Source organism: Ahaetulla prasina, chromosome 3 (assembly GCF_028640845.1).
Source record: "Ahaetulla prasina isolate Xishuangbanna chromosome 3, ASM2864084v1, whole genome shotgun sequence".
Lineage (NCBI taxonomy): Eukaryota > Metazoa > Chordata > Lepidosauria > Squamata > Colubridae > Ahaetulla > Ahaetulla prasina.
The window spans coordinates 122,722,620-122,735,762 of NC_080541.1; the positions used below are offsets into that span (position 1 = coordinate 122,722,620).

The 13,143-nt window shown below is 39.9% G+C and overlaps 1 protein-coding gene across 1 annotated transcript in view; it reads left to right on the forward strand.

The window, feature by feature from the left end:
* Positions 1 to 13,143, forward strand: part of BRINP2 (BMP/retinoic acid inducible neural specific 2) — a 157,733-nt gene that overhangs the window by 126,868 nt on the left and 17,722 nt on the right. The window contains exons 4-5 of the mRNA XM_058178502.1: positions 4,917 to 5,116; positions 8,342 to 8,447. Of these exons, the coding sequence (XP_058034485.1) occupies positions 4,917 to 5,116; positions 8,342 to 8,447 (306 nt within the window). The remainder of the gene's footprint in view (positions 1 to 4,916; positions 5,117 to 8,341; positions 8,448 to 13,143) is intronic.

The following is a 13,143-nucleotide window of genomic DNA, read 5'->3' on the forward strand; positions in this document are numbered from 1 at the left end:
AGATTAACATCATTTCCCCTCTTTTACTCACATTAAACATCCTTCGATGTGCTAAAGATTTCAAATACTGGGGCAATTGTGTGCCATGCACTGTAAAGTAATTATTTCTATTATTATTGGATCTGACTCTACTATGTAGTAAGGCATTTCATAGAAATCAGAATAGTTGGAAGGGACGCTGGAGGTCTTCTAGTCTTCTAGTAAGGCATTTCATAGAAGCAGGAGATCTTTGAATCAGAATAGTTGGAAGGGACGTTGGAGGTCTTCTAGTCCAACCCCCTGCTCAAGCAGAAGACCCTATATCATTTCAGACAAGTGGCTATCCAGTCTCTTCTTATAAACTTCCAATGATGAAGGCAAGCTGTTCATATTTAAGGCATATATTTAAGTGATCGTCCACTAGGACTCCAAGGTCCCTCTCACAGTTACTGTTTTTGAGCCAGGTTTTGCCTAATCTGTACTTGTACCTTTAATTTTTCCTGCCTAGGTGTAATTTTAGTTACACTTTAGTTTACTTTTCAATCAAAAATGATTGCAATAGACATTCTAATATAAGTGTTTTGGATAATGCCAGGTATTCTATCCCTCAAAGAGGCTTCCTATGGATTTTATTTGTAACTCCAAGGATTTTGGTCAAAGAAAGAAACTGCAATGTGATTGAGTGTGATTATTGCAAAAGACTCAGAATTTTCCACCTCCACAAATGCTGTTGACGTTCAAAGGCCCATTAGATGCTATTGTCTGATAGGAAAGTTTCAAATCAAAATAACCTGTATTGCTGAGAGTAGACACCAGATTCATTATAAAATAATCCTACATTTCTATCTCTGTTGTTTGAAATATAATTGAAAACTGAACCTAACTTTAACCAACCCTATATAAATTAAAATCTGTTATTTAAACAAACACAAAAATGTTAATTTCTCAATTTAAAATGTATCTGAAAAGACAATAAAGAGATCCTTTTCGTAAGTTTTACTTCCTCAGAGAAGAAATCCTATACTATGGGGACAATCAGAGTTGGCTCCCAATTCTTAGGATTTGTTGCAAATGTAGAATAGACTATTAGATCTTTTGGAGGTGCAATGGCTCAGCGGTTAAGAAGCTGAGCTTGTTAGCTGGAAAGCTGACAGCCTGGGCTTGAAACCCAAGCCCCGTGCAATGTGGTGAGCTCCTATTCTTGACACTGCTCCTGTCCAACTAGCAGTTTGGAAGCATGCAAATGCAAGTAGATAAATTGGTACCATTTCGGTGAGAGAATAACAGCGTTCTGTGTTTTGCCACACGCTCTACGCTGCAGCATGATTTATTTATTTATTTATTAAATTTCTATACCGCCCTTCTCCCGAAGGACTCAGGGCGGTGTACAGCCAGAATAAAAACACAGAATATATACAATTAAAAGAATTTAAAATGAAATATTACTATACGGCCGATAATTAAAACAATTAAAAATTTAAAATATTATTAAAACCCCAATTTAAAATCAACTATTTATGCCAGTCCTGCTTGAATGAATAAATATGTTTTAAGCTCACGACGGAAGGTCCGAAGATCAGGCAGTTGACGTAAGCCAGGGGGGAGTTCGTTCCAGAGTGTTGGTGCTCCCACAGAGAAGGCCCTACTCCTGGGGGCCGCCAGCCGACATTGTTTGGCGGACGGCACCCTGAGAAGGCCCTCTCTGTGAGAGCGTACGGGTCGATGGGAGGCATAAGGTAACAGCAGGCGGTCTCGTAAGTACCCGGGTCCTAAGCCATGGAGCGCTTTAAAGGTGGTAACCAGGATCTTGAAGCGCACCCGAAAGACTACAGGAAGCCAGTGCAGACTACGGAGCAGTGGTGTTACATGGGAGCCACGAGCGGCTCCCGTTACCACTCGCGCAGCTGCATTCTGGACTAACTGCAGCCTCTGGGTGCACCTCAAGGGCAGCCCCATGTAGAGAGCATTGCAATAATCCAGCCGAGACGTAACCAGAGCGTGAGTGACTGTGCATAAGGCATCCCGGTCAAGGAAGGGACGCAACTGGCGAACCAAGCAAACTTGGTAAAAGGCCCTCCTGGTGACGGCCGCCAGATGTTCATCAAAGGACAGCCGACCATCCAGGAGGACACCCAAGTTGCGAACCACCTCCTTTGGGGCCACTAACTGCTTCAACAGTCAGCTGCGGATGCAGCTGACTGTACCGGGGTGCCGGCATCCACAGCCACTCCGTCTTGGAGGGATTGAGCTTGAGTCTGTTTCTCCCCATCCAGACCCGTACGGCTTCCAGGCACCGGGACAGCACTTCGACCGCTTCGTTGGGGTGGTCCGGGGTGGAAAAGTACAACTGAGTATCATCAGCGTACAGATGATAACTCACCCTGAAACCACTGATGACCTCACCCAGCGGCTTCATGTAGATGTTGAACAGGGTAGGCGAGAGAATCGACCCCTGAGGTACCCCACAAGTGAGGCACCTCGAGGACGACCTCTGCCCCCCTGTCAACACCGTCTGCGACCGGTCAGAGAGATAGGAGGAGAACCACCAGTAAACGGTGCCTCCCACTCCCAACCCCTCCAACCGGCGCAGCAGGATACCATGGTTGATGGTATCAAAAGCCGCTGAGAGATCTAATAGGACCAAGGCAGAGGAACAACCCCTGTCCCTGGCCCTCCAGAGGTCATCCACCAACGCGACCAAAGCCGTCTCCGTGCTGTAACCGGGTCGGATGTCATCCTGGCCACATGACTGTGGAAACATCTTCAGACAACGCTAGCTCCCTCAGTTAGAAATGGAGATGAGCACCATTCTCTAGAATTGGACACAACTGGATAGGGAAAACCTTTACTTTTATTAGATCTTTGACTTGTTAAGGAAAACACATTTATTAAAATATGAAATTCCCAGGCTTGGAAAACTTTAAATCAAATTGCATTTGAAATATGGCTATCAGATTTGGACTACAAAAATCTTGACAATTTTTAAATGGCAACAAAAATACTGAAAACAATTTGTTGTCTAGAAATTATCTGGGTTTTTCTAGCCCAATCTGGTATAACTAATCTGAAAGTGAATGGGCAATTAAGGCAATGATGCTAAACAAGTTGTTTTGATTCGCATTTCCCATAATCTTCTAGAAGATAGACTATAACATTTTGGGTCCTTGAGTTTATAGTATCAGGTGCAAGGAACCAGAAATGAGCTGATCTTATGGTATCTTCATGGTATCTTCTATCGCCTATAGATAGGAATATTGCTAGGCTAAAGCACACACTGCTTAACTACTGTAAATACTTCAAAGTTTTAGGGAAGATCTTCCTTCAGCCTCTTCCTCCCTAAAGGGACTCAAGGCTATCCAGCCTTACACTCCCCTCCCCCCTCACTGAAATCAGTGTCAGATTCCAACACATATGACTGTTTTGAAAGACAGCCTTAACCATAACATACTGTAATAATCAGATTTTGAATGGATGAATTAATTAATTAATGTACTATGGATAAATAAAGCAAGTTCAGATTTGTATAATGGTAGGGACTGGGCCATGGGATAGGGAAAAATTAAATAATTAAAGTGGAAGAAAATAATATCTAGTAACACTTGGAAGCCAAATCTCAAGAATCAACATCATGACTAGAAGATTTCAAGACATTTTTATCTAATTATCAATTTGATCCTAGAGACAACATTCATGTGTTCTTTGCTCTCTGTCCATTCTTGGGTCAGATTATCTTACAAATAATGTGCTGGGTTCAACACATTATAGTCCCAATTCAAGATGATTAAGTATGGGGTGTCAAGTATGCCTACCAAAAGTTGTGCTATGAGTCTTATTAAATGATGACTTATGACTGATGAAGATGATGATGATGGTAGTAAATAATCTTGACCAAAGCTGTCCTACAAGCTACAAGCTGTCCTACAAGGTAGTCCTTAATTTACGACCAAATCTGAGCTCAAAATGTACTGTATTTTTCGGAGTATAAGTCGCACCTTAGTTTTTGGGGAGGAAAATAAGAAAAAAGCTGATTGGCAGGTGGATTGGTGTCCCGGAATACCCCCAATCAGCTGTTCCCAGAGGTGAATTTTAGCAAAAGTTCTTTGGTTGTGAGCTCTGCGCCTTGCTTTTTTTTCCTGCCTCTGAAACTCCGTTTCAGAAAAAACTTTTTTCTGCCTCTTAAAGCCTCCAAAACTTCAGAAAAAAAGCCTCTGAAGTTCTGTTTGGGAGCTTCTTTTCTGAAGCTCTATTTGGGGGCTTTTTTTCTGAACCTCTATTTGGGGCTTCTTTTCTGAAGCTCCGTTTGGGGCCTTTTTTCTAAGCTCCATTTCTGATGCTTTTTTGAGCCTCTGAAACCTCCGTTTGAGAAGCAGGGCGGGGCTACATTCAGAGGATAAGACGCACCCAGATTTTCACCCTCTTTTTTGGGGGGAAAAAGGTGAGTCTTATACTCCCAAAAATACGGTAAGTTGGTAAGTGAGACCTTTGTTAAGTGAGTTTTGTCCCATTTTATAAACTATTTTATCACAGTTGTTAAGTGAATTATTGCCATTGTACAGTTAGTAACACGGTAGTTAAGTGAATCTGATTTACCCATTAATTTTGCTTATGAAAAGGTTGCAAAAGCTGATCACATAATCCTGCAACACTGCAATTGCCATAAAATACTAGTCAATTGCCAACTCTCTGAATTTTGGTCACATGACCATGAGATGCCTGTAACTGCCGTAAGGATGAAGAATAGTCATAAGTCATTTTTTTTAATGATGTCGTAACTTTGAGAGTCACTAAATGAACTATTGTAAGTCAAACTGTTGTAAATTGTATTTTTTCTTTTTTCTTCTTCATTATTCTCTTTTGTGGCTAAATTTATCCATTACTTCAATGCTTCTGAATCCTGGTGTTGAACCAACTCAGCATAAAGCTTCATGTCTTCACAGGGGAAGAATCCTTGACCATTTTTGTGGACAAACGGAAGCTCAGTCGGAAGGCAGAAGCTGGTAGCCTCTCAGGGAGTGGTGGAAGTAACACCACGGTTTCCTTGGAAACACTGCATCAGTTGGCAGCCTCGTACTTCATTGATCGGGAGAGCACCCTGAGACGTCTCCACCATATCCAGATAGCAACTGCTGCAATCAAGGTAAATCTAGAGGCACATAAGTAAGGGTTATTTAGAGTGCCCTTGAGAAAGAGCACTGTGCAAAACCATTTCTCTGAACTGAATCCCTGCAGTTGCAAAATTGGGAATGATGGTTAAAAAACCAAGAGACCTGTAGAAAAACAACTCTAGCTTTGCATCAGATGAAGCTGTTAAAAAGATGAATAACCTTTTACACTTGGCCACACTTAGCCTTTTGTTTTGTTTTTCCTGGTAGTGGGTGCCCTCAGGCATGATAGAAAAGTGGGTGTAACCATGAAAAATAAAAAGAATTTAAACTCAAATGGATACTCAAGAATTCCAAAACAGAGTAATGTCAAAACACAAGTACGCAGAGACCCAAAATGCCACTTTCCTGTTGCATTTTTACTGCAAAATAACGGGGAGAGAGATGAAGGGGCAACCCAAGGGATGCATGTATGTAGTGTAAGTTGCTGTCTGTCTGAGCCATAGACAAAGAAATGGATTTGGATTTGGATTTGGTAGAGCAGACAAATTCCATTCATTGGATAAGCTTATAGCAATCACTATATATATATATATATACATACACACACACACACACACTTAAGCTGAGTTAGACACCTGGTCCATCCGTTCCTCGTTTTTTCAGCCTTGCTAACTAATCCCCTTTTCAACCCAATGTGCTAGGAAGGAGACAGCTTTAGTTTTGAATGGAACCTTGCAATTTCTCCCAGAGTATACTGTAACTGTTATATGATAGTTATTTTACTTTTTCTTCTGCATTTTACAGAATACATCTCAATTTATTTCACCCCCCATCAACTTCTCTGTGTGCCTGGACTATAATTTTCAGGTTGTTTAATCAGAATTCCCATCCCTGAGATTTCTACAATTATAAACCCTTCGTGTTAGTCATCTATTTCTATTCCTCCACCCTCCATAAGAATCAGGAGGAATAGCAAACAAGAGTCAGGCCTTAACTGTTGACTGTATGCTATTTATGGGAAATTGGTTTTGCTAATTATGCTGAATTTTGGAGAAGGAACTACAGGTGGGGGATCTTTTCTCTCAACAAGCCAATTACTATACATTTATTTTCTTTTTTTAGAAGCAGTGCTGCCTCTTGCACTGTCACAGACTTGATGTACTTCACTCTTGCTTATACAACCAATTTTCCAGCCTTGCTATTTCAAAGTACTTTTATATTTAATTTCATATGCATGAAATGGTGGGGGGTTTTCTCATTTTTTACTGCCACTTTTAAGTTTTGGAGTTGATGGATATATTTGTGCAAATGTTCCCTTCCTGTTCTGGCAATATTAACATGGGGAATATTCTACTGGAAGGTATTTCTGCACAAACCTCACTAAAACAATTCTGAGTTGTGCAGGAAGGGCTTATATTCTTGTGCAACTTTCTTGTTAGGAAGGAAAAATCAGATTCAGTTTTGCCAGGGATAGAATCTGCCTTTCTCCTGTGTAACATTAATGTCCTCCGAAGCATGATACTATCTTTATTTTATACTGGCATTTTTTCTGTAAAAAATGTATGGAGTTATTTAGTAGAAAGACATTGCAATATATTGAAATTATGCCACTTATAGCCTTAATAGAGAGTAACCTCAATATACATTTGAAGATACTTTTAAAGATTTAAAATTATTTTGACCAATTAGAGTATAAGTACTATACTCTGTTGTATTTTTATGCTGACTTTATTAATATATCTTTATTTTTATACTGCCTTTCTGTATAAGCAGCCATGATGGTTTATATGTTGTATGCCACCCAGAATCACTTCAAGATGGTACGCAAATAAATTTGACAAAATAAATAAGAAATAAAATCAAAATTAACAGCATTAACACCCTAAAAACCAGTCAGAGAACTGTAATAAATATAAAAAGTAACAGTAGAAAAAACTTCAAATGTTATTTTGTTTTAATTATATTTCAACATGACTCTACACTATATCAGCTTCAAAAGAAATGCCTCTTTCATTCGTTTTTACACTTCCACTAATTTAGAGTGATTTTAGTTCCATGTATATCTCATTATCATATCTTATTATCTAAACTGTTTTGAATCACGTGTTCAGTTTTAGTTTCCATCAATGGGATTGATGAAAGGTAATCATATCAGATGACCAGGACTTTTTACAAGTTTTTGATGCTATCAGTCATGATATTCTTCTGAACCAATTGAATAAGATTGTTAGAGGATTCAGTTTAATATTCTACACCAGGGGTGTCAAACTCGATTTCATTGAGGGCCACATCAGGGTTGTATTTGACCTCAGGGGGCCGGGGTAGACGTGGCCAGAGTGGGCAAGGCCAGCTTGACATCACTTGTGCCAGGGGTGCCTGTGATGGCTCAAGTGCTTTGCCAGAGAAAATGGCCTCCCGAGCTCTGTTTCTGGCTGCAATGGCCTCCTGCAACCCTCTGCCAGTGAAAATGGAGCTTGGGGGATGGGTCACATAAGCCCTCCCAAGCTCCATTTCACTGGCAGAAGCACAACGGGCCAGTCCTTTGCTGTTTCCAGGGTGGTCCTGCAGGTCAGATTTAAGCACCCAAGTGGCCGGATCCCGCCCCAGGCATTGAGTTTGACACCCCTGTTCTACACCAACGAATGGCTATTTTTTCAGCTATCTCATTTTTAAAAAGATTAATTGACTGAAAGTAAGCAGTCAATTCTGGGATGTTCTTGTACAAAGTCTCACAATACAGTGACTTTGTGACAATTTTACATTTTTTAAATAAATTTTATTGATTTTGCTTTAATTTTGAGATTCTTCTGGAGGCACCTCAGGATATTAACCTGTCAAAATTAGGAGTGATTCCTGAAATATGTGGTAGTTTTGTATTAGTTGTGTTTGTTTAGGTCTAGGGTAAGATCTGAATCTGACCAAAGCAGTCCAGAATAGTAAATCTTTTTCTTGCAAACCATTAAAAAAAAGGCAGCTTCCCTCAACACCTGTCCTGCAGGTGTGCTATACTTCATTACCCATAATCTTTTAATAAACACACCCTTTGACTGGTGCCCTTCAGCCACATGAAGCATTTGGTTAAATCATTGAAATCTAAAGGTTGCACCATTTTTCTGCCTCCCATTGCCAGCTTTTTCATCAATCAAAAGTACCTCCTGACAATCCAAGTAACTCCTTGAATCAGAATGGGTTACCTTCTATTTGTTTTACTTAGGTTTTACTTACTTACATTAAAGCTTTATGCTTCCCATCTTTAGGTTACTGAAACCAGGACTGGCCCACTTGGCTGCAGTAATTATGACAACCTTGACTCTGTGAGTTCAGTTCTTGTGCAAAGCCCAGAAAACAAGGTTCAGCTACTTGGTAAGGGTGTTTCTCTTTTCACCTGCTCTGTTTATCTGCATTAGTCACTAGACACTCACTTTGTGTGTTTGTGCGTCAGTGTAATATACTGCTTCAAAGAATACTAAAATGCATTTAATGTGAAGTATTGCTCTTCTGTCTGAAGCAACTTTGTTTTCTTTCTTAGGAAATTATGTGGCAATGTGCTTAGAAATGGGATATGCAGTACCGTACCAGCATCTTTTCCCAACACTGATTGCAATTTAAATTATGGCTTCTATGATTATAACTCTTACTGTCTCAAGATAATTTCCACACAGAAACCTCCCTGATGCATTCTATCATACCCGTTATTTATTTATTTACTTGATTTATATAGCCATCCATCTCACTTTTATGTGACTCTAGGTGGCTTACAATAAAATAAGTCAAAACACCAAACATGATATAAAACAAACAAACAAATAAACAACAACAAAAACCCACACACCAGCCAGGCAGGATCTAATCTATCATCCAGACATCAGACTCTAACCCATGCCCAGGCACCCAGGCTCCAGTATAAAGCAAAGTTCTTAAGGCCTTATGAACGGCCAATAAGGACAGAGCCAATCTCATCTCAAGGGAAATTAAGACTATTATTATTATTATTATTTATTTGATTTTTATACCGCCCTTCTCCTGAAGGACTCAGGGCGGTGTACAGGCAAAATAAAACAAACAATACAAAGTACAATTTAAAATGCGATTTAAAAAACTTATTTAAATTAGCCTGGAAATTTAAAATTTACCATACATTAAAAACCCCATTTAAAATTGATAAAAATTTGACGTTAAAATTCAATTCAAGCCAGCTGCTGGATGAAAAGGTGTCTTCAGTTCGCAGCGGAAAGTCCGAAGGTCAGGTATTTGGCGTAAACCCGGGAAGCTCGTTCCAGAGTGTGAGCCCCACAGAGAAGGCCCTTCCCCTGGGGGCCGCCAGCCGACATTGTTTGGCGGACGGCACCCTGAGAAGTCCCTCTCTGTGAGAGCGTACGGGTCGGTGGGAGGCATGTGGTAACAGCAGGCGGTCCCGTAGATACCCAGGCCCTAAGCCATGGAGTGCTTTAAAGGTCGTAACCAACACCTTAAAGTGCACTCGAAAGGCCACAGGTAGCCAGTGCAGTCTGCGCAGGAGCGGTGTTACATGGGAGCTGCGCGTAGCTCCCTCTATCACCCACGCAGCTGCATTCTGGACTAACTGAAGCCTATGGAGCTTCACTGAAGCTTCACTTCATTAACTAGGACACTCAACTATCTAGTCAACCGGATAGTCAACCAATTATGGCAGCGGTTCTCAACCTGTGGGTCGCAACCCCCTTGGGGGTTGAATTACGATTTGCCAGGGGTCGCCTAAGACCATCAGAAATATGGGAAGTATACTTGCGAGTCGAAGAATCGAGCTCCAATGGTTGACTCCACAAGCCAGCTGCAGGCTCTTCAAATCGCTAGCCGAATTCGGCTTCAGGCGCGATGAATTAAAAAAGAGAGAAATCTTTGCTCCAATGTCTCCCTCTCAAGCCAGCTGCAATCACTCCCAATCGCTAGCCTAATCTGGCTTCAGGTGCGATAAACTTAATAGGGGAGGAGTCTCCGCTTTAATGCCTCCGTCCTCAAGCCAATCGCAAGCAGTTCAGATCACTAGCCAATATGGCTTCAGGCGCGATAAATTCAAAAAAACAGTTTGCCGCTTTTTTCCCCCTTCTGCGGCTGCTGAGGCGCGCTGAGATCAGTTGGGGTCTCCACATCATGGGGAATTGTATTAAAGGGGTCGCAGCACTATAAAGGTTGAGAACCACTGAATTACGGTATCTGGCTGAGGCATATGACTACATCACAAATCTGGAACAAAATCACAAAATGTGTGTGTGTGTGTGTCTGTGTGTGTGTCAGCCACCAGGCCCTCCAGCAGCCAAATCAGAGGAGGAGGAGGTGTGGGAGTCAGGTCAGCATCAAGGCAATCTGAGAGCTTTGAGGGGGAAGAGGGAATGGAACTGTCAGAGAGAGAGAGACAGAGGCAGAGTCTGGGCCATCCGTCAGCCCTCATATGGAGAGTCAACAGCCTCCAGGTCTGGAGGTGGTTGATGGGGAAGAGGAGGAACAGCTGGGTCCAGGGCCTAATGTGCAGATGCACAAAAGGCAGAGAAGAGCAGAGTAGTGGAAATCCATGAGCCGATCCTTGGGAAGGAAGAGCCACCACTGCTAGCGAAGCCCCACCCTAGCTCTGGAGATAAAAGGTAGAGAGCAGATATGAATAGATGTGGCAGACAACTATTCATCTTCTGGCCTGACAGACTGTGTTGAGAGAGAAACTTTTTGCCAGGGCTGCTAATAAAGGAATCTTTGAGTTAACTTCAGAGGGTTTGTTGTATTTGGAGAGCTGGGCCAGTGTGTGTGTATATATATATATACACACATAGATATACATATACACACATAGATATACATATACTGTATAATATTTCATTAGCATACATTCACAAATAAATATATATACACAAGAATATGCTAGCCCATCAGAGGAAATAATTTAAAAATGTAAGTTCTTAGAATTTTCTTTAAGCTGTGAGATAAAGAATAAGTAGACTCCCTTCCCCACCCCCATTAGATTACATATCGTGGACATAAATTAAAGACTAAATCACAGATCATTAGTACATTTTAGCAGTGGCTTCCCCATCTCATCCCATTCCCTAATTTCAGAAAATCTTAAGGCTGTGCTCTGAACAAAAAGCACAGGTCCTGGATTAATACAGAACAGAAGTAAAAGAAATTTAACTGCCCTTATATTAGCAAAAGTCAAAAATAATTATAAATAATTAGATAAAAAAAGTCAGTTGAAGAAATTGTGTAATGGCATTTTGACTGGTCCTAATTAACTTGTCTAAGCAGTTGCCAGAAGCCAAAGCTGACTCAAAGGCACAGCCATAAATAAATAAATAACATATTGCCCAATTACAACTTTTGGCTTTTGTATATATTACAGATATAAATTAGGATTACTAAAATTTAAGTGCTCAGATGCACAGTCCTGGGGATTGTGTATATTCCCTTACAGAGAAGTTCACAAATTAGCAGAATTCTAATATTACCCATTCGATATTAATAGTTACTAATGGCAACAGTAGAGTGTGAATTGATCAGAGGTGTTATTTATAGTGTCTGCTTAAAATATCTTGATATGGCTATAAATTTGTAGATTGCAAATACATGGTCTACAACTGAAGAAAATGTGCTTTGAAAATGTGTACATTACTTAAGTGATATTCTCAATATTGCCAATATAATTTAGAATGCTGTGTCCAATTGCCAGCACATATTATTGGATATGAATTTATCTTGTTTTTGAGTGGAGGAGGATAGACATGACCAGAAAGACAGTATACTCCGATTATGAGAAAAAATTGTTCTGGTAATTCCCAGGCAATTTGCTTCACTGAAGAAAAGATGATATCAATAAGAAAGCCAAACTGATGAACCCAATCACAGCTAAATAAACAAGGAATTATACTGAGACATGTCTTCCCTTCTAGTGCTATGAGATGTTTCAGTTTTTTCCTCAATTTGCAGGCAAAAAATACTATTTTCTCTTTTCCCACAATTGTTGGAAATAACACCATCAATCTAGACCAAGTCAAAATAAATGTATGACTGTAGAAAATTTAACTGACCTGTTTTACCAATCCAATTTTCAGTTTCAGTCCTGTTCTATCAGTCCTATTTTCACTTGATTTACCAGCATTGTTTTCTGAAATCAACTCAAAAGAATATTAAAAGCCAAAAATGTCTCCTGTGTCCATATGGTGGAGCTCATTTGCAAAGGAATGATCTAACTTTAGGCTTTTCCTATGAGAAGGATTCCTGGCCAAGATTTAATCTATGGTCTGCTTGTGAAGAAACTGGTTTCAAAAATATAACCCACCGTCCTTAAGAATATTGCATTCAGTATAGTACTAACTACAGTATACTTCACTGGAGACTTTACAGTAGGAAGCTGAATTCTATAACTCTAGTGTGGAAATCATAATCTTAGGAAGCTTTCTTCTCTGGTGCAAAATAATTAAGAAATTATCAAAAGAAAACACTACATTCAGTACATTCTATATTCACATTCAGCAATCAACAGAGCGTCAGACCAATTCAGACCAATCAATGGCTCTTCAGACCAATTCTGCATTAAGATCCCTGCCATAGAGTCATTTACTATTCTGAACATATTTGTGTTTCAGCTGTGGTGAGCAAAAAGTTGCGTTTTAAGCTTTTCTTATCAATCTATCTTTAGCTGTCCAGTTTTTCATCAAGATGTGATGATAGCTTTGGTTGTACTGCCTATCTATTCATGGTAATGCATTCTAAGTTTGAGGATCAATATTGGAAGAACGTGGAAATATTATGTATGTTTTCCTCTAGAAATGCTTTATTCAGCAGGAAGATAGGTTTTCAGATCCCACTACAATAATTTCATTGTTTGGGCCATTTGTATCTTTGTTTACTATTTTATGTTCAAAATGAGAAACAAAAAGAAGAAAAAATAGGAAAAACATAAAACAGATATTTTCAATGTGTCAAATAAAACTTGTGCATATACATGTCTCATACAATAAAGTTATTAACACTGAAGACATTTTACTTAATGAGAGACAAATGAAAGACCCAGATTGTTGGGGGCAATAAGTTG